The sequence below is a fragment of the Carassius carassius genome, chromosome 20 (genome assembly GCF_963082965.1).
Source record: "Carassius carassius chromosome 20, fCarCar2.1, whole genome shotgun sequence".
NCBI classification, from domain to species: Eukaryota; Metazoa; Chordata; class Actinopteri; order Cypriniformes; family Cyprinidae; genus Carassius; species Carassius carassius.
The window spans coordinates 1,100,703-1,121,763 of NC_081774.1; the positions used below are offsets into that span (position 1 = coordinate 1,100,703).

The following is a 21,061-nucleotide window of genomic DNA, read 5'->3' on the forward strand; positions in this document are numbered from 1 at the left end:
ACAGACACACCCTGAGCGTCGACAGCCTTCAAACGTTTCTGAGAGTGATGTAAACTAGTCCGGAGTCCATGTTTATTCAGATTTCACCAACTGACCAGAGATAAAGCTGGCTGAGATCATTAGTTTGAACACTTGAACACATGTGACAAAGAAAAACGGATCACTGACATTTTGGTCGATACCAATAAACCAACGATTATTTTGTCATGGTCAATATTAGTATATCAAATCCATACTGTTTTGCCATTTCATGTGTTCACAAACAGTGGCATGCTTATAATAAAATAAATACAACCCGCCATCTGTCTAATATTATTTGAATCACACTGATACTGACAATAACAAAATGCATGACTGTTATGACTGAAATATTTTATAACCTAGTATAGAAAAAGAATTTACTGCTTGAATTGAAAAAGAAAAATATGCCCAAATACTTGTATCCGCTTATAATAACAGGAAATGTTCTCAGAAGGTTCTGAAAAGGTTCTCTTAATGTTATGGCACATGCAGTTACATCAATAAAATGTAAAAAAATTACAAAATTAACAATGTTACAGCAGAACAACATTAGTTATGCATCGTTAATGGAACGTTGTAGTGTCTAACGTTTTTTAAATGTTACTACTTGATTTAGAATGTTCACAGAGCATTCAAAAGTAACATTTCCTTTATGTTGCAAAGTGATACAACGGAATGTTCCATTAACGCAACATTTCTAATTGGACGCTTTGAACGTTTGAACTTGATGGGAACGTCTTAGAACTTCTGTTTGTTAGCTGGGATCAGCCGGAGGGCTTTGCTGAACATTTCAAAATCACTAATATTAGCAGATACAGATACATTGATGCTTTATCAAATAATCCCTGCACGTTTTAACAGTGTCTCTCTTCTGAAACGCTTCACTGTCCAGTAAGAGGAGGCATGCATGAGCATGTTTTAATTCTTCTTCTTGCCGTTGCTGGCCTGCTCCTGAGGAACGCTCCTCATGAAGAAGGTCTGGTCCATGTAGCAGCGGACGGCGAGGAGGACGGGCACGGCTGTGTATAGCAGGTTCAGCGTGACCACCTGCCTCCACTCGTCTCTGGGGATCCTGTAGGTGAAGGGTGTGCGCGAGTGAACAGATGAGCCCAGGTGAGTCCACTGCATCTGTGCAAACACCACATAGAGACACAGATGAGTTATCAGTCATCATATCAGCTAATATTGGAGGAGGGGGGGGGGGGGGGGTATTGGTACTGCTTTGAATTGTAAACAGATAATTTTGTCAATAATTTAATTACACTCCACAAAGAACCATTCAGCAGGGGTTGAAATTTCCTTTTTTTTATTTTTATAATGAAACTATATTTTCTGAGTGTGTTATTGTGCTGGTATAGTCTTAAGCACCACTGTGGACAGCTGACTTTGATATTCTTCATATTCTATGTGGTGGTCAGTTCACAGAAGTGATAGAAATTAATCTTTGCCAATAAGTTTAAATTGATTTGTACCTTTTATGACAATGTGCATCATCATTTAAATCAAATTCTTACATTTAATCAATCAGTTAGAATAATATGACATTTGGGCTGTCATCAAGCAAATAAAATGATTATCAATGAAATTCATCTTTGCAATGCAGAGAAAACATAGAAGCTGTGTCTGAAGTGGCATTTAGATGCATCTACACACAGTTTAATGCAGGAAATGAATGCATTTAACCTGCAGTTAAACATGCATATATAATGTTTTTTAATATTGTAAACATAAAAGGGTGAGTACTGATATTTGAAATTATTATATATGTGTATATATATAAAAATAAGATACTTTAAATGTGAAATTAAAACCGCCAGTAGGTGGCATCAAGTCACTGTTAATAAGTGAGTCACTGCGACTAAACGGAATCATTTAAAAGAATAATAATTCATACAGGAATGAAACGCTGTCATGTTGCTTAAAGACACGAAAAAAGTGCTGTGACTGTGTTTGGAGTTATTTTTTATTTTTATTTATGATCTCTTAAACTTAAGTCTCTAAATATTAACGGTTGTATAAAATCAATATCACATATGTAACCATGCTGATGTTTGGTACTCTTCGTGTGATACTAACTATATGAAATAACATAAAGATCCCATATCTTGAATTTTGTGATGCATAGACTGAATCATGCAGTATAAAAAATAAAACGCACTCTAAACGCGCACTGATCTAACCTACTAGACTTGATCACGTCTGTGTGCACTCTCTGTAGATGTATTGTTTGGGTTTTGCAATATACTTGATAATGTCAAATCGCACAGCGTTATAACAAAAATCACGATATTATTGCAGATCCCTACACAAGCATCCTGGGGATTAAAGGCCTTAACGATTGAACCTGATGATCTGAACATTTGCCACACACTTGTCCCTTTATTTCTTGTGTTTGGCACTCTCTCTGTGTTTAACCAAGCTCTCAAACTTAAACTGTGTAGATTCGGTGGAGAATGCTGTTAGTGTTACCTGCAAACTCTGTCCCACAGGCTTTAAAGCGAATGCAGTGCATAGAGCACCTCAAATTTGTAACCAGTACAAAAAAGCAATCAAAACTACAATGAAGCTTTGTCTAATAACTATACAATTACATAAAAATATACATAAAAGTTTACAACTAATATCCTACATAGTTTAGTATTATATATATTCTATTATAGTATTTATTAATATTTTGAATTATCTTTTATTTTAGTATTATTTTATCTCCAGTCCAGACTGAATAATCAACCACAATCTGATTATTTTGAAATTACCAAAACATTTTATTGTTTTAAATATTCAAAAATATTTTTATACACATTCTATATTGTTATAATTAATTTCATAAATATAATGGTATTAAAATTCCGTTTTTTTATGTTTATATTATTATATATTACTGTATTTCTATATAATAAAATACATTTATAATTAATTTTAAATATTGGCTGATATTTTGTGCAATATTTGATATAACTGTATAGTGTTAAAAAAAGTATAATTTTTTTAAATGGTACATTTTATATTTTACATTTTTATTTAGAGTTAATTTTTTTTATTTCACTTTTAGTAATTTTAGTACTTTAACTTAAATGTATTTCAGGTAGATGCACAATTTTTCATCTGATTTTATATCTGTTTTTATATCAGATTTTGATCAGATCAGACCAGATTTGAATAGTTTAGTTGACAGTAGTTTTAATGGTTGCTGTATATGTACCTGAGCTACAGCTCCTGCAAGAACCAGAGTCCAGTCCAACATCCATGTGCATCCAGGAGCGTGAAGCCCATAAACACACGCCGTCAGGATCGGCAAAACATAGAAGAGGAACACCAGCATCTACAAGACACGCGATCCGTCAGTCCATCATGTTTACATCTCAGTGGTATCTCTATATAGAGTAGTGCATCTCAAAGCATGTTAAATGTACTCAAGTGAGCATCAGCCTCACCGTGACTTTTGGAAAGCCCACGCTGTCTTTCATGTACGGCTCGTACTGGAAGATATAAGTAAAACAGAAATCCAGAGAACATTCGAGAGCAACCTGTTGAAGAAAAAGTGTGAGTGTGGAGTAAATGGCTGGATAAATGGACAGGTGGATGGATGTGTAGATACTCACAAAGCCTCTGAAGGCAGTGAAGATGATGCTTCCTATGAGGCCCAGCGTAAGCAGCAGATCTTTGGGACGAAACAGCAGCGCTTTCTTCTGCTCCGCCTCCACCTACACACCACATCAAACCCATCTTCATCATTAGCAGTGCTGGCGAGGAACTAGTTACATCAATTACAATATAGTCTGTCACAGCTACCGAGAGAAAACGTGTAATTCAATTACAGTGTTTATCAGAATGTTAACGGTCGGTTACAAAGGGGGTTACTGTACATCAGAACAAACTGAATTGATTTTGTTTTATAGATTGCATTGAGTGCTCTAAAATATGAGAAACTTATGTTTCAGGAGTTTAGGACACATGCTTATTCAAGAACTGTTTGTTGTCTACATGCTTTATTAAAGACGAACTGTGCATCATAATTTATTAAACTATATCTTGTTTACATGCTTTACACGTTAGTTCTGATCAGTGGATCTTATAGGACTGAATCAATACTTCGCTGTCAATCATCTGGAACTTCACCTTGTCTGCAGGAATGATTGACAGCTCTCTCGGCCTATTGAAGAGCTTTGCCGCCGCCCATACGGTTAAAACCAGAGAAGGGGCGTTTCTCCAGAAAGCGGGGATGAGGTTTTTTCCATATTTACCTGAAACACAGAAACAAAGGCACTGATGTACAGCCGATTTTATGGATGCGTCCACATTTTCCATCTCTGGTATTGAGTGTCACACACGTTTATCAGAAACTGTTGAAGTTTGGTTTGTGATTTTAGTTTGGAGAAGTTGAGTTTCTTACCGACTACAATGCCTGCGATTAAGACGATCTGACTGGCGATCATGGATCCGGCCCATAAAAGACCCAAACTGCGAAACGGCTTGCTGAATGAAGAGAAACCAACAACACAACATCGTGAAGAGCAACATCGATTTGAATAGAAATGTGCATATATTTATACATGAATACATGGACATGACAACAGGTTATCTGTAAAAATCACAGACCAATATATTGACTATAGGTTGCATAATCAACCAATATTTTTATTTCTGTGATTTATTTACTGCTTTTAATCATTTATTTTAAATATTGTGTAAAATAAATTATAAATATTTTGTAAAAGCTAGAATTCTATATATACATAGAGAAAGAGTGAGGAAAACAACTAATATTTGCAAACTTATATTCATATCTTTATTTAAGTATTGTGTAAAATAAGTAAAATACAGTGTTATATAATCCTTTTTTTGGGAACCTGTGATACTCTCAGGATTCTTTGATAAATAAAAAGTTCAAAATGACAGCGAAAGAACATAGTGTATATTGTCAATTCAAAATATATATTTTGAATAAATGCAAGACTTTTTAACTTTTTATTTATCAAACAATCCTAAAAAAAAGTATCACAGGTTCCAAAACAGTTTCCAGCACTGATAATATATCAGCGTCAGTCATAGATGTGTTGAGACTGTGGTTGCTGTAGTGGTGATAGCAGTTTTACCCTGCAGTCATGCGGTGGACCATGACGAGGAGCAGAGCGTAGTGAAGGACTCCGTCCCAGAAGCTCATCATGATGCAGTGTGCTGTGCTCAGGTACGGCTCCCCCTTCAACACGGAGAATCACTTCAGTGTGTGTGTGTGTGTGTGTGTGTATAATGACATGGGTATGACACAGGTATTACAAGGAGAGGGAGACTTATGAGGACATAACCCATGTCTCATATTTCAAAACGCTTATAAATCATACAGAATGAGTTTTTTTGAGAAAGTAAAAATGCATAAGTTTCCTGTGAGGGTTAGGGTTAGGTGTAGGGCCATAGAATATACACCATTAAGCCTATGGGATGAACCCACTTTTCACAAAAAATAATGTGTGTGAGTGTGTGTGTGTGTGTCTGAGTTTGTGAGTGTGTGTGTGTGTGTGTGTGTGTGTGTGTGTGTGTGTGTGTGTGTGTGAGTGAGTGAGTGAGTTTGTGAGTGTGTGAGTGTGTGTGAGTGTGTGTGTGTGAGTGTGTGTGTGTGAGTGTGTGTGTGAGTGTGTGTGTGTGTGTGTGAGTGTGTGTGTGTGTGTGTGTGTGTGTGTGAGTGTGTGTGTGTGTGTGTGAGTGTGGCTGTGAGATCTAACCTTGTTTATATAAAAGTCCATGAAGCCCTTGATAAATCCGGTGTGCTGCAGTGCATTGGTGATGCTGATAACAGAGGTGAAGGAAAACACCGCAAACACTGAAACACACACAGATAGGAAACATCAGCACATCACTCATTCTGCTCTCGTTCATCTCTCTCTCTCTCTCTCTCCGTCAAACTCAAACAGTCCTTCTCTCCTCTCCTTCTCTTAGTCTCTGTCTGGCTTTCACTTTCTTTTCCTCGCCAGCTATTGATTTCTCTCCCAAACAGAGAGTTAATGATGGCTCACAGTTGTCCAGGTGAAGGTGGATTTCGATCATGCGGCCCTCAGACCAGAGGTTCCTCGTTCCCAAGTGGAAAAGTCGCCTCTCTTTTAGATTCAAGCATGCATTAGTGCTGGCAGCCGGACAGAAAGAGGCTGGAGAAACTTTAGAGGAGCTGAGATCACACATGATTTAATGGCTGTCCACCGACTCAACAGCGACGCAGCCAACATGAAAATGCATTGCTCCAGAAAACATCTCAAAAAGCTCTCAGTTAGAATTGGTTCAAACTTTGTTTCCAAATTGTCTTTGTCTCCTAAAAAGCTTGAGTACCATTTGAATTGCTGACTTTGGTATCTTGACAAATCTGAGCATGTTTTGAGATGCTGTTGAGATCTTTTCCTCAAGAAAAACACAAGCAGAATTCAGCCCATACAAAGAAATGTTCTTTCATTTAGGGTATTTTTGCATTGCGTCTTCATCTGTCAGTATTGGTCTTACCGTAGAAGAGAGGGTCGGTGGATTTTTGACTCTTGATGCTGAGGTTTGCCAGGAGAAATATCGTTGTAAGAACCATTATCCCTATTGCCAGTATAACCTGTGGACTGAACGAGAACACACGTCATTTAAAACATTAGTTTGAGTACTTCTCATTATTGTAAAATGTAGTTTAAATGTAATTACATTTATAATATTATATATGAAATATGCTGCAATTTTTTACCATTACCATTTAAATAACGCATCTTTTTCTGCATTAATGAAGAATAAAGCTGTGTAAATGAGATTATCACAGCCTTGTTTTTATCTCACATGATCAATGATAAATTTAATTTCATGAAAAATTATCCAGGTCATATTTCACACCCAAAACAAGCTGAAAAATTTAAGTTACCATCTGCATAAAGATAATTTAGCCTTTTTTTGGGACCGTATGTTAGTCTCGTTATTGCCAAATGTTGATCTCCAATTAAATCTTATGACTGTAATATAATCAAATTTGTTATTACACTAATTTTTGTTTTAAATAAAATCAGCATGAATTAAAAATATAACAACTTTAATATAATAAATATAAAAATGTTTAATAAATGTAAATATTTTATATTTGCATGATGAGTAAATCATTTCAAAATTAAATATGATATTTGTCTGAATTATTTAAGAATAAAGCTGTAGTCCAAGTGTCTAAATGAGACACATTTCTTAAAAAGGTTATCATTTGCATGATACAAATAAAGTCAATTTTTTTTAAAGAATTTAATTATCATAATCATCAGTTCATTTTCATTTAATACTTATGACTTTAATACAATCACTTTTACTGAATAACAGTAAAAATCTAACAATACAACAATTTAAAAATAACATAAAAAATAACAATTTTTAAAATTCAAATCAGCATAACAATTAAAAAAGAATATATTTAATATATGTATATATTATATATGTTTAAATAAATAGAATATATTTACTTTTTTAATATAAAATATTTGCATGATTTGTTAATATATTCCAATAAATACTATGCCTTTTTTTTCATTATGATGATAAGATTTATGAGGGTCAAACTGTACTGAATTTCCATGAAATCATTACACAACACGATAAATCTGACTGACGAAATGTTCTGGTCAGGTCTCATGAGATTCTCCAATGAAATCTATGAAGCAATGTCAGCTCATGATCAGAATGATGAAATAAATCAAGAAGAGGATGGTTGCCCTCTCTTGGCCAAATCAGGTGATTAAAACCTCCAAAACATTTTAAGAGTCACACTTCTAAACAGAAGATCTTGGAAAACGAAACCGATTTTGCATTGCTTTATGTCAATGCAATGTTCTTCAAACATACAGTATTGTAAAATAACGACATAAGAGACAAACTTACTCTTGCAGGAAGGACACATTGTTGATTGTGTAGAGAATAAAAGGTGCTGCCAGAGACAGAATAAAAACACTGATCTCTGGAGGAAAATCCATTTGAGAAATCAGGAATCCACAAATATGAAATCAGCTGAGCTCTACTCTAGCAAAAATACACTAGCGATATATATATATAAACAAAAACAACAATAAATAGCTATGAAAAAGCCATTCAGTTCAATATCTGTGTGGCTGTGTGTCGTGTCGTTCACTCAGCACTGATGATGATGATGGAGTCAACATGAAAGCAGGGCAAACCTTTCAAAGTCCACGGACTCTGAACAATTTCCGCCCATTAGTTTAAAAAAAAAAAGAGTCCCGTCAATAAACCTCCTCGAGCAGATCAAACACACTTCTGACTTTACACACATGTATCACGCCAGATGTCACAGTTGTGTCACAGTTTACCTTAGTTACAGTTTTTGGTTACAATATGATAAATTGGTATTAGCCATGACTATCATCAGAAAACGTTAAATAAAGAAAAATGAAATAAAAAAAATAAATTAAAACATAATCATGTCATCTGTTTAAGGTTCAATATTAATTATTATGATTTTACAGTCCACAAATATCAAGTACTATATTATTATTTAAATAATTAGCCTATTTTAATTGTATTATTATTAGTATTTTAATTTAAAAATATATGTACCTTTATCATATATATATATATATATATATATATATATATATATATGTGTGTGTGTGTGTGTGTGTGTGTGTGTGTGTGTGTGTAAGCTCTTTGTTTGGACCATCTTTTATTAATTATATTTGTGAAAAATATTTAAGGATCTAATATATGCATATATTACAAATCTCTATTTCTAAACGGGGGAAATAGCAAATCAGATTAGTTATTGTTTTTTATGCACTTATCTTTAAAATAAATCTGCGTGCTTTCCGTTCTCTCTCCGCGGTGACGTCAGCGGAAGCGTCCGCCGTCTTTCAGATCAAGATGGCGACGTCGACCAGGAAGTAAGCGAACAACCGTACAGGGGCATAAAAATATGGATTAACCCCTTCAAACCGCGTTTACCGATCAAGAAGAACTCCGATTGAGCGGTCGTTAGTGCTCGTGGAAGGGTTTCTCGGACAGGCGGGTTTAATTAACGCGCGGTGAGTGAGTTTTCTCTCAGGTTAGCATGTTAGCACGAATCAAACAATAGCCCTCCATTGAGTCAGTCAGAAAAACACGCAAACAGTTGATTTATTCGTAAACAAATTATGGATATTAATATATAATAATCAATATGAGCTGGTAATCATATCAGAATGATGTTTTGATGGGTCAGTGCTGTCTGGGTAATAGTTTTCAGGTTGACAAACGCTCAGACAGATTATAATTTTTTATCATAGTCTGATTTATAGTTATTTTTAGTTTGATATTATCTTCTTATGTAGGTTGAATTGGTGTTTTATAGAGCTCAGAATAAAATAGACACACACTTTTAGTTTAAATTCCATCTAACTGCCTCATAGACAAGGCTTGTATCATATATTTCATATATTATAAATAAACCCATTAGTCCTGTCTTTATCTTATTCTGTTTGTTAGATGAAATAAGCCGCTCTATTTCATATATAAATGCCACAATAAGTGCAGAGCTGGTTTTTATAGACAGATCATCTGTCAAGATAACAATGCATTAATGGAAACAAGACAGTTTACCAGCAGGACTCTTCATCTGAATTATAAACACTGTAACAGAGAGGTTATTTTCCATGATTTCTCTCTCTCTCAGAGATGGCTGGAGAATGACCGGGGTTTGACAAGCGACCATGTTTCTGCTCGGAGACTGATGCCCGTTCTTGCCGCGTCTGTTGTGATGGAAACGGAGGACTATCTGCACCCCGAGGGCCCTCAGCTGGGGAGCCCGGAGTTCAGCGCACCCAGTCCTCCTCTCACAAGTTCCATGGAGGTACATTCTGAGCCTTAACATGTTCCTCTTAATCATTGAGTAGAATAAAGTCATATGGGGAGAAAAAAAAATATATATATTATTTTTATTTTTTTAATAAAAAAATATATTTTTTTCATGTGATTTAACTATAGTAATCTTTGATAATAATTGTACTTTCAAAAAAAATAAAAATAGTGTGATTTAATTTTTTGTTTTTGTAGTAATGCAATATTGGGAAAAACATTTGCTTGATTGTCATAAAAATACCATTGTATATTTTGTTTAATTTTGCTGTTGAGTTTAATTTCTTGTGAAATATAATTTTTTGAACAGTTTCTGTAATCCACCTACTAGGAATCACAAATGCTTAGTACAAAGTTTTTTTTAAATTGCAAACTTTGTAAAATTCTTAAATGTAAGAAAAAAATTTTTTTTCATGAGCTCTAATTTTGCAGAATAATTTCTTTAAAAAATATAAAAAAAATAATGGTTCATAAAAACAGGATTTTAGTTTTCTTATTTTTTTATTATTCTTATTTTTTTTTTTCAATGAAACAAAAAAAACGGAACCCAAGGAACCCAATAATGTGATTTTTTTTTTTTTTTACATGTATTTATTTTAAGTAATGCAATTGGGGCGGGGTTGCTTGATTGTCATAAATTATTATTAAATTATAATAATTATTATAAAAATTATTAAATTACAAACTGGAACCCAATGCAAACTTGAAAGTAGACATGAAAAACTCTCCCAAGCATTTCTGAATCCAGGTGAGGCTCAGGTTTGATAGCAAATTGAACTTTTGTGTGTGTGTGTGTGTGTGATTCTGCTCTGTTATACTCTTGATAATAACAGATTGTCTTAATCTGATTAAATCTGCAGTTTTGAATGGTCATCTTCATCATTATAGCTCTAGTTGGTCTTGAACCTTGTCCAAAATGGGACGGATCTGGAGTGCTTTGGTAGCCAATGGTAATCCTCTCTCTAGAAACAGTAGCCTCACGTCACCTGGTTTATGGTGGTTTAACTGTTGGTCTTCGCTCTGTACGTGCACGGTTCGTGTCGGGGCTCACCGGCTCAAGATGAGTCACTAGCACTGCCAGTAAATATTTGGGTTGATGGGTAATATCACTGCTGAACAGTCTTTCCAAAGGGCCTCTTCCTGTGTCAAACGTGCTGTTTGTTTCCTGTTTCCCCAGAGTCAGCTGTATCCGTCAAGCTCATGGACGTACCCTCAGCAAACTCCCTACAGCCAGCACTATCCTATGCAATCTGGGAGGTGAGTCACGCACACGGTATCTTTTCCAAAATCTAAAAGCGTGCATCATACATAAAATAAATTGTGCATCATTTACAGCAATAAAAATGTACTGACAATGTTTTATTCCTCGCTGACTGCATGCAAAATGAACATCCTGACTTAGTCACTGGAAGATCCAGTTGCGATGATTTGATTAAACGTTACAAGATACAAAATTAATAGTTCACAATATTATGCATTAAGAAAATGTAGTTGAATTTTTATATTCTTTAATGAATGCAATTCAGTTTTAATATTGTGGTGCATGCTGATATATTGACCATGTGACATCTATGCACTTTATCATGAGTTAGTTGATTATACTTATCCTTTATGTGGTTAAAAATACAAAGCTGATTATTCTCTAACATATATCAGTGATCTGCTTTGAAATATTGTAGAACTGAAATGGTTTTGAAGTTAAGATTTGGCACATTTTCAGTACAGAAGGAGGGGAAAACGATACATTAAATAGAATTTTTTGTATTAAACAGTGGTCTTTAAATGAAGTCAATTATAATCATAGTTTTCTTGGGAAAAAACATCTATATCAGCTAGTGCTGTAACCATATAGGAAGCCCTTTTACTTGCACATTATTTTAATATTACATTCCAATTAATAACAAAGTATAAAATTCAATTGCTATTAATTATTAGATATAATAATCAACACAAAACAGCGTTTATTGTTTGAATTTCCTGATAAAATAGATAAAAAGATGAAAATTAGTTTCTTAATCAAAAGTAACAAAACTTATTGCGATTATCGGATGGAAGGTTTGTTTGCTTTATTAGACAAGTTTTATACAACTATAAAAGAAACTTCTATATACATAACCAAAAAGATATCATAACGTATATAAACCTTGGAGTTTGAAATGAAGGTACAGACCTTTTCAGTATGAAAATCTCCTCTGATTTATCAGGCAGCTCCAGCCAAACCCGTCCTCCGTGTCTCTGGACCTGCCTGACATAGACTTTCATGACCTCGTGCAGAACGGAGATTTCTCCCAGGTAAGAGCAAATCCCGTCTCTTTTGAGTTTTGCTGTAGTTTTGGTCGAGGTCGAACTCACCAGAACCATTAGCTGAGTTTCCATCCAAAGTTGCGAATTGTACAAGTCCTGTTTCCATTCAACGTGTCAAAGAGAACTAAATCATCACTTCCTGCTAAACTGCCACTAAATATAATAGTTTTCATATATGATAAATGTCTTGCGCCTCAGAGGAAGCAGACGAAACATGCAACAGTTTTTTAGTGCGTCATATCACATACACAGAACTGTAAAGGTATTCACAGCAACCCGTCAAAATAAAAGTCCGGTTTAGTTTAAAGACCAGTATTTGCCAGAAATGTATTACTATTGTTCAGCAGAATGTACATAGCCTACTTCTACTAAAAAGAAAAACATTATTTTTTTAAAGGAGTAATCACACAACATTTCTACCATGTTTTAATTTTAATAGTAAATACCCTTTGTTTACCAAAAAAAATAATGTTTGCCTAATTTTCAGTAATTAAAAGATAAATTAAATTTATGTTTTATGCCTTCATTTGATAAGTGAAAAAAAGGGGAAAAATTTGAATAAATTATGTTGTTTTATGCATTTAAATAATTAGACGTGCTAAAACACAGAATTAGGTAACAATAAAACATATGGTGAAGAAAAACATTTCATAGGGCCCTTAACATTTAGTTTTTGTTAAACTTTTAATAAATTGATTTGTTTCCCGATTTTAATTAATTGGACATGCTTTTTGATTAATACAATTTAATATAACCATTAAAAAAAAAAAGTCATGAAAAATTAAAACGGAATCCGGAAAAATGTAAACGGAATTTGGGGAAAAATTAAAACTGATTTCAAAGGGCCCTTTACTGGCATGAACCCTTTTTCGCAAAGGTCAAAAACAACTCAAGTGAGCGTAAAAACTTTTTTTTTTCTTTTTTCTATCCGAAATTTGGCGTTTCTCATGTGGTACTTCAAAATGCGCATTACAACAGGGTGATGGAAACATAGCTATTGATTTGTGCAGCATAAAAGCACAGGTTTGAATAGCTAAAAGCGCAGCGATCTTTACGTTGATAAAGCTGTGGCATTAATCAGACTTTCAGTTCAGAGCCGCCACAGAATGCTGTTTGTGTAATGAATGAACTCAACTGAACTGAAAGCGAAATCAACCGAGGTCTTTCTAGAATCATGAATTGATCGAAAAATTTGTTTTTAAAAGTTAAAATAAGTTTTTTTTTTTTGCAAACAATGTTGCATACTGTTGTTTAACACAGTATTATTTTAGTATCATTGAGCTAGTATTATAGTTTGGATTAGTTTTTGTCTTCATGTTTTGTTTTACTTCTGAAATGTTAGTAATTTTGTTGTTTTCTGTCTTTTTCATTAGTTTGTGTTTTTTATGTCTGTGTAATTTTCGTATTTTAATGTCACTTTTAGTTTTTAGCACACTAACTTAAACTAAATGTGAATCTTTGCAACTAGTTGAAATAAAATTATTATTTTTTTTAAAGCAAGAAAACATTTATTTTTTGTTGTTTTTTTCTGTTTTTTTTTGGTATTAGGTAACTATAATAACTCTAATTTGAAATGGTTAGTGTTGCATGCTGCGCACAGTTTCACAATCTTATTAGATATAGTAAGGTTTATAGTATTCACTGCAGTGTGTTCTCCATTCTCCTATCACTCTGACTCATGGAAAGTGATTTTATATGAGGGAAAGAGATTATGCTCTCTGTGCATGAGAACATGGAAACTATTCAGCTAAAAGTTTCCAGCTTTATCTTTGATTGTTCAGTCATCTTTGTGCAGATCTTATCCGAATTACTAGCGCTGAACTGAAATGTTTGCAAATGGAAATATCAGTTAAATGCTGCTTATATTGCTGTTCAGGCACACACTATTTGAATGCTATCAGAAGCCACATACAGCTGTAAACACTTCTTAAAGCAGATGTGGTAAAATTAGTCTGTGAATATGACCACACAAGCATCATTTCCTGACCGAAGACCACCACACCCGAGAGCAAACACATGCTGGATTGAGTCTGTGTGACCCGTTGGAAGGGTATTTTGGTCCGAGCGTCACGGGGAGGTGCAGTGCTGAAGTGCATCAGATGAACGTGTTTCTGTCACTCCCTCACTCACTCACTCACTCCCTCACTCACTCCTCACTCAGATGTACTCACTCAGTCACTCACTCCCTCACTCCCTCACTCAGTCCCTCCCTCACTCAGATGTACTCACTCACTCACTCACTCACTCACTCCCTCAGTCACTCACTCCCTCACTCCCTCACTCACTCCCTCACTCACTCACTCACTCACTCACTCCCTCACTCAGATGTACTCACTCCCTCACTCAGATGTACTCACTCACTCAGATGTACTCACTCCCTCACTCACTCACTCACTCACTCACTCACTCCCTCACTCACTCCTCACTCAGATGTACTCACTCAGTCACTCACTCCCTCACTCCCTCACTCAGTCCCTCCCTCACTCAGATGTACTCACTCACTCACTCACTCACTCACTCACTCCCTCAGTCACTCACTCCCTCACTCACTCCCTCACTCACTCACTCACTCACTCACTCACTCACTCACTCACTCCCTCACTCAGATGTACTCACTCCCTCACTCAGATGTACTCACTCACTCAGATGTACTCCCTCACTCCCTCACTCACTCACTCACTCACTCACTCCCTCACTCAGATGTACTCACTCCCTCACTCAGATGTACTCACTCACTCAGATGTACTCACTCCCTCACTCACTCACTCACTCCCTCACTCACTCACTCACTCCCTCACTCAGATGTACTCACTCCCTCACTCACTCCCTCCCTCAGTCACTCACTCCCTCACTCACTCCCTCACACAGATGTACTCACTCCCTCACTCAGATGTACTCACTCCCTCACTCACTCCCTCACTCACTCTCTCCCTCAGTCACTCACTCAGTCACTCACTCCCTCCCTCAGTCAGTCACTCCCTCACTCACTCTCTCACTCAGTCACTCACTCAGTCACTCACTCTCTCCCTCACTCTCTCCCTCAGTCACTCACTTAGTCACTCACTCAGTCACTCACTCTGTCACTCACTCTCTCCCTCACTCTCTCCCTCAGTCACTCACTCAGTCACTCACTCCCTCCCTCCCTCACTCACTCTCTCCCTCAGTCACTCCCTCCCTCCCTCAGTCACTCATTCATTCACTCACTCCCTCACTCACTCCCTCACTCACTCCCTCACTCACTCCCTCGCTCACTCCCTCGCTCACTCCCTCGCTCACTCCCTCGCTCAGTCACTCGCTCAGTCACTCGCTCAGTCACTCGCTCAGTCACTCGCTCAGTCACTCGCTCAGTCACTCGCTCAGTCACTCGCTCAGTCACTCGCTCAGTCACTCGCTCAGTCACTCGCTCAGTCACTCGCTCAGTCACTCGCTCAGTCACTCGCTCAGTCACTCGCTCCGTCACTCGCTCAGTCACTCACTCTCTCCCTCAGTCACTCACTCAGTCACTCACTCACTCCCTCATTCACTCACTCACTCCCTCACTCATTCACTCACTCACTCCCTCCCTCAGTCACTCACTCACTCCCTCCCTCAGTCACTCACTCAGATGTACTCACTCACTCCCTCACTGTCACTCACTCACTTCCTCACTCCCTCACTCAGTCACTCACTCACTCCCTTACTCACTCACTCAGTCACTCACTCCCTCCCTCATCCACTCACTCACTCACTCAGATGTACTCACTCACTCCCTCACTCAGATGTACTCACTCACTCACTCACTCACTCACTCCCTCACTCAGATGTACTCACTCACTCCCTCACTCAGATGTACTCACTCACTCACTCACTCACTCACTCCCTCACTCAGATGTACTCACTCACTCCCTCACTTACTCCCTCACTCACTCACTCACTCCCTCACTCACTCAGTCACTCACTCACTCCCGCACTCACTCACTCACTCCCGCACTCAGTCACTCAGATGTACTCCATCACTCCCTCACTCACTCACTCCCTCACTCAGTCAGTCACTCACTCACTCACTCACTCCCTCACTCAGTCAGTCAGTCAGTCAGTCAGTCACTCACTCCCGCACTCAATCACTCAGATGTACTCCATCACTCCCTCACTCACTCCCTCACTCACTCCCTCCCTCACTCACTCCCTCCCTCACTCACTCCCTCACTCACTCACTCACTCACTCCGTCAGTCAGTCAGTCACTCACTCACTCACTCCCGCACTCAGTCACTCAGATGTACTCCATCACTCCCTCAGTCACTCACTCACTCCCTCACTCCCTCCCTCACTCACTCTCTCCCTCAGTCACTCACTCAGTCACTCGTTCAGTCACTCACTCCCTCCCTCAGTCACTCACTCCCTCCCTCCCTCACTCCCTCCCTCACTCACTCAGTCACTCACTCAGTCACTCGCTCAGTCACTCGCTCATTCACTCGCTCATTCACTCGCTCATTCACTCGCTCATTCACTTGCTCATTCACTCGCTCATTCACTCGCTCATTCACTCGCTCAGTCACTCGCTCAGTCACTCGCTCAGTCACTCGCTCAGTCACTCGCTCAGTCACTCGCTCCGTCACTCACTCAGTCACTCACTCTCTCCCTCAGTCACTCACTCAGTCACTCACTCACTCCCTCACTCATTCACTCACTCACTCCCTCCCTCAGTCACTCACTCACTCCCTCCCTCAGTCACTCACTCAGATGTACTCACTCACTCCCTCACTCACTCCCTCACTCAGATGTACTCACTCACTCCCTCACTGTCACTCACTCACTCCCTCACTCCCTCACTGTCACTCACTCACTTCCTCACTCCCTCACTCAGTCACTCACTCACTTCCTCACTCCCTCACTCAGTCACTCACTCACTCCCTTACTCCCTCACTCAGATGTACTCACTCCCTCACTCAGATGTACTCACTCACTCAGATGTACTCACTCCCTCACTCACTCACTCACTCACTCACTCACTCCCTCACTCAGATGTACTCACTCCCTCACTCAGATGTACTCACTCACTCAGATGTACTCACTCCCTCACTCACTCACTCACTCACTCACTCACTCACTCCCTCACTCACTCACTCACTCACTCCCTCACTCAGATGTACTCACTCACTCAGATGTACTCACTCCCTCACTCACTCACTCACTCACTCACTCACTCACTCACTCACTCCCTCACTCAGATGTACTCACTCCCTCACTCAGATGTACTCACTCACTCAGATGTACTCACTCCCTCACTCACTCACTCACTCACTCACTCACTCACTCACTCACTCACTCACTCACTCACTCACTCACTCACTCACTCACTCACTCCCTCACTCACTCACTCCCTCACTCAGATGTACTCACTCCCTCACTCACTCCCTCCCTCAGTCACTCACTCCCTCACTCACTCCCTCACACAGATGTACTCACTCCCTCACTCAGATGTACTCACTCCCTCACTCACTCCCTCACTCACTCTCTCCCTCAGTCACTCACTCAGTCACTCACTCCCTCCCTCAGTCAGTCACTCCCTCACTCCCTCCCTCCCTCACTCACTCTCTCACTCAGTCACTCACTCAGTCACTCACTCTCTCCCTCACTCTCTCCCTCACTCTCTCCCTCAGTCACTCACTTAGTCACTCACTCAGTCACTCACTCAGTCACTCACTCAGTCACTCTCTGTCACTCACTCTCTCCCTCACTCTCTCCCTCAGTCACTCACTCAGTCACTCACTCCCTCCCTCCCTCACTCACTCTCTCCCTCAGTCACTCCCTCCCTCCCTCAGTCACTCATTCATTCACTCACTCCCTCACTCACTCCCTCGCTCACTCCCTCGCTCACTCCCTCGCTCAGTCACTCGCTCAGTCACTCGCTCAGTCACTCGCTCAGTCACTCGCTCAGTCACTCGCTCAGTCACTCGCTCAGTCACTCGCTCAGTCACTCGCTCAGTCACTCGCTCCGTCACTCGCTCAGTCACTCACTCTCTCCCTCAGTCACTCACTCAGTCACTCACTCACTCCCTCATTCACTCACTCACTCCCTCACTCATTCACTCACTCACTCCCTCCCTCAGTCACTCACTCACTCCCTCCCTCAGTCACTCACTCAGATGTACTCACTCACTCCCTCACTGTCACTCACTCACTTCCTCACTCCCTCACTCAGTCACTCACTCCCTCCCTCATCCACTCACTCACTCACTCAGATGTACTCACTCACTCCCTCACTCAGATGTACTCACTCACTCACTCACTCACTCACTCCCTCACTCAGATGTACTCACTCACTCACTCCCTCACTCAGATGTACTCACTCACTCCCTCACTCACTCCCTCACTCAGATGTACTCACTCACTCCCTCACTTACTCCCTCACTCACTCACTCACTCCCTCACTCACTCAGTCACTCACTCACTCCCGCACTCACTCAGTCACTCCCGCACTCAGTCACTCAGATGTACTCCATCACTCCCTCACTCACTCACTCCCTCACTCAGTCAGTCACTCACTCACTCACTCACTCACTCACTCCCTCACTCAGTCAGTCAGTCAGTCAGTCAGTCAGTCACTCACTCCCGCACTCAATCACTCAGATGTACTCCATCACTCCCTCACTCACTCCCTCACTCACTCCCTCCCTCACTCACTCCCTCCCTCACTCACTCCCTCACTCACTCACTCACTCCGTCAGTCAGTCAGTCACTCACTCACTCACTCCCGCACTCAGTCACTCAGATGTACTCCATCACTCCCTCAGTCACTCACTCACTCCCTCACTCCCTCCCTCACTCACTCTCTCCCTCAGTCACTCACTCAGTCACTCATTCAGTCACTCACTCCCTCCCTCAGTCACTCACTCCCTCCCTCACTCCCTCCCTCACTCACTCAGTCACTCACTCATTCACTCGCTCATTCACTCGCTCATTCACTCGCTCATTCACTCGCTCATTCACTCGCTCAGTCACTCGCTCAGTCACTCGCTCAGTCACTCGCTCAGTCACTCGCTCAGTCACTCGCTCCGTCACTCACTCAGTCACTCACTCTCTCCCTCAGTCACTCACTCAGTCACTCACTCACTCCCTCACTCATTCACTCACTCACTCCCTCCCTCAGTCACTCACTCACTCCCTCCCTCAGTCACTCACTCAGATGTACTCACTCACTCCCTCACTCACTCCCTCACTCAGATGTACTCACTCACTCCCTCACTGTCACTCACTCACTCCCTCACTCAGATGTACTCACTCACTCCCTCACTGTCACTCACTCACTCCCTCACTCCCTCACTGTCACTCACTCACTTCCTCACTCCCTCACTCAGTCACTCACTCACTTCCTCACTCCCTCACTCAGTCACTCACTCACTCCCTTACTCACTCACTCAGTCACTCACTCCCTCCCTCATCCACTCACTCACTCACTCACTCAGATGTACTCACTCACTCCCTCACTCACTCCCCTCACTCACTCCCTCCCTCACTCACTCCCTCACTCACTCACTCACTCACTCACTCACTCACTCCCGCACTCAGTCACTTACTCACTCACTCCCGCACTCAGTCACTCAGATGTACTCCATCACTCCCTCACTGTCACTCACTCACTCCCTCACTGTCACTCACTCACTCCCTCACTCCCTCACTGTCACTCACTCACTTCCTCACTCCCTCACTCAGTCACTCACTCACTCCCTTACTCACTCACTCACTCACTCCCTCCCTCATCCACTCACTCACTCACTCAGATGTACTCACTCACTCCCTCACTCAGATGTACTCACTCACTCCTCACTCACTCACTCACTCACTCCCTCACTCAGATGTACTCACTCACTCACTCCCTCACTCAGATGTACTCACTCACTCCCTCACTCACTCCCTCACTCAGATGTACTCCCTCACTCCCTCACTTACTCACTCACTCTCTCACTCACTCACTCCCTCACTCACTCAGTCACTCACTCACTCCCGCACTCACTCCCGCACTCACTCACTCACTCCCGCACTCAGTCACTCAGATGTACTCACTCACTCACTCACTCACTCAGTCAGTCAGTCAGTCAGTCAGTCACTCACTCACTCCCGCACTCAATCACTCAGATGTACTCCATCACTCCCTCACTCCCTCCCTCACTCACTCACTCACTCACTCACTCCCTCACTCACTCACTCCCTCACTCACTCACTCACTCACTCACTCACTCCGTCAGTCAGTCACTCACTCACTCACTCCCGCACTCAGTCACTCAGATGTACTCCCTCACTCCCTCCCTCACTCACTCCCTCCCTCACTCCCTCCCTCACTCACTCCCTCACTCAGTCAGTCACTCACTCACTCCCTCACTCCCTCCCTCACTCACTCACTCACTCCCTCACTCACTCACTCCCTCACTCCCTCACTCACTCCCTCACTCACTCACTCACTCACTCACTCCGTCAGTCAGTCACTCACTCACTCACTCCCGCACTCAGTCACTCAGATGTACTCCCTCACTCCCTCCCTCACTCACTCCCTCCCTCACTCCCTCCCTCACTCACTCCCTCACTCACTCACTCAGTCAGTCAGTCACTCCCTCACTCACTCACTCACTCACTCCCTCAGTCAGTCAGTCACTCACTCACTCACTCCCGCACTCAGTCACTCAGATGTACTCCATCACTCCCTCACTCACTCCCCTCACTCACTCCCTCCCTCACTCACTCCCTCACTCACTCCCTCACTCACTCACTCACTCACTCACTCACTCCCGCACTCAGTCACTCACTCACTCACTCCCGCACTCAGTCACTCAGATGTACTCCATCACTCACTCACTCACTCACTCCCTCACTCAGTCACTCACTCACTCACTCACTCCCGCACTCAGTCACTCACTCAGTCAC

General features: G+C 40.6%; 2 protein-coding genes across 6 annotated transcripts in view; one reads left to right on the top strand and one right to left on the bottom strand.

Moving 5' to 3' along the window:
- Window positions 1-800: 800 nt before the first annotated feature.
- On the bottom strand, window positions 801-8,165 carry tm6sf2a (transmembrane 6 superfamily member 2a). The gene is made up of 10 exons (XM_059500809.1): window positions 7,897-8,165; window positions 6,508-6,611; window positions 5,742-5,839; window positions 5,118-5,221; window positions 4,415-4,497; window positions 4,141-4,265; window positions 3,624-3,725; window positions 3,456-3,548; window positions 3,224-3,343; window positions 801-1,149 (listed from the first exon to the last, which is right to left on the bottom strand). Exons 1-10 carry the CDS (start codon window positions 7,986-7,988, stop codon window positions 940-942), a joined length of 1,131 nt encoding a protein of 376 aa, XP_059356792.1. The 5' UTR covers window positions 7,989-8,165; the 3' UTR covers window positions 801-939.
- A 695-nt stretch (window positions 8,166-8,860) lies between these two features.
- LOC132095969 (protein strawberry notch homolog 2-like) overlaps window positions 8,861-21,061 on the top strand; it is a 36,404-nt gene continuing 24,203 nt past the window's right edge. For 3 of the 5 annotated variants that reach the window (XM_059501068.1, XM_059501070.1, XM_059501071.1), the window contains exons 1-4: window positions 8,872-9,050; window positions 9,677-9,853; window positions 11,036-11,115; window positions 12,063-12,150. In XM_059501068.1, coding sequence (XP_059357051.1) covers window positions 9,734-9,853; window positions 11,036-11,115; window positions 12,063-12,150 — 288 coding nt within the window. In that variant the 5' untranslated portion in view covers window positions 8,872-9,050; window positions 9,677-9,733. Of the gene's footprint in view, window positions 9,051-9,676; window positions 9,854-10,718; window positions 10,809-11,035; window positions 11,116-12,062; window positions 12,151-21,061 lie in introns of those variants that run through there. The other 2 variants (XM_059501069.1, XM_059501072.1) reach the window with 2 other exon arrangements.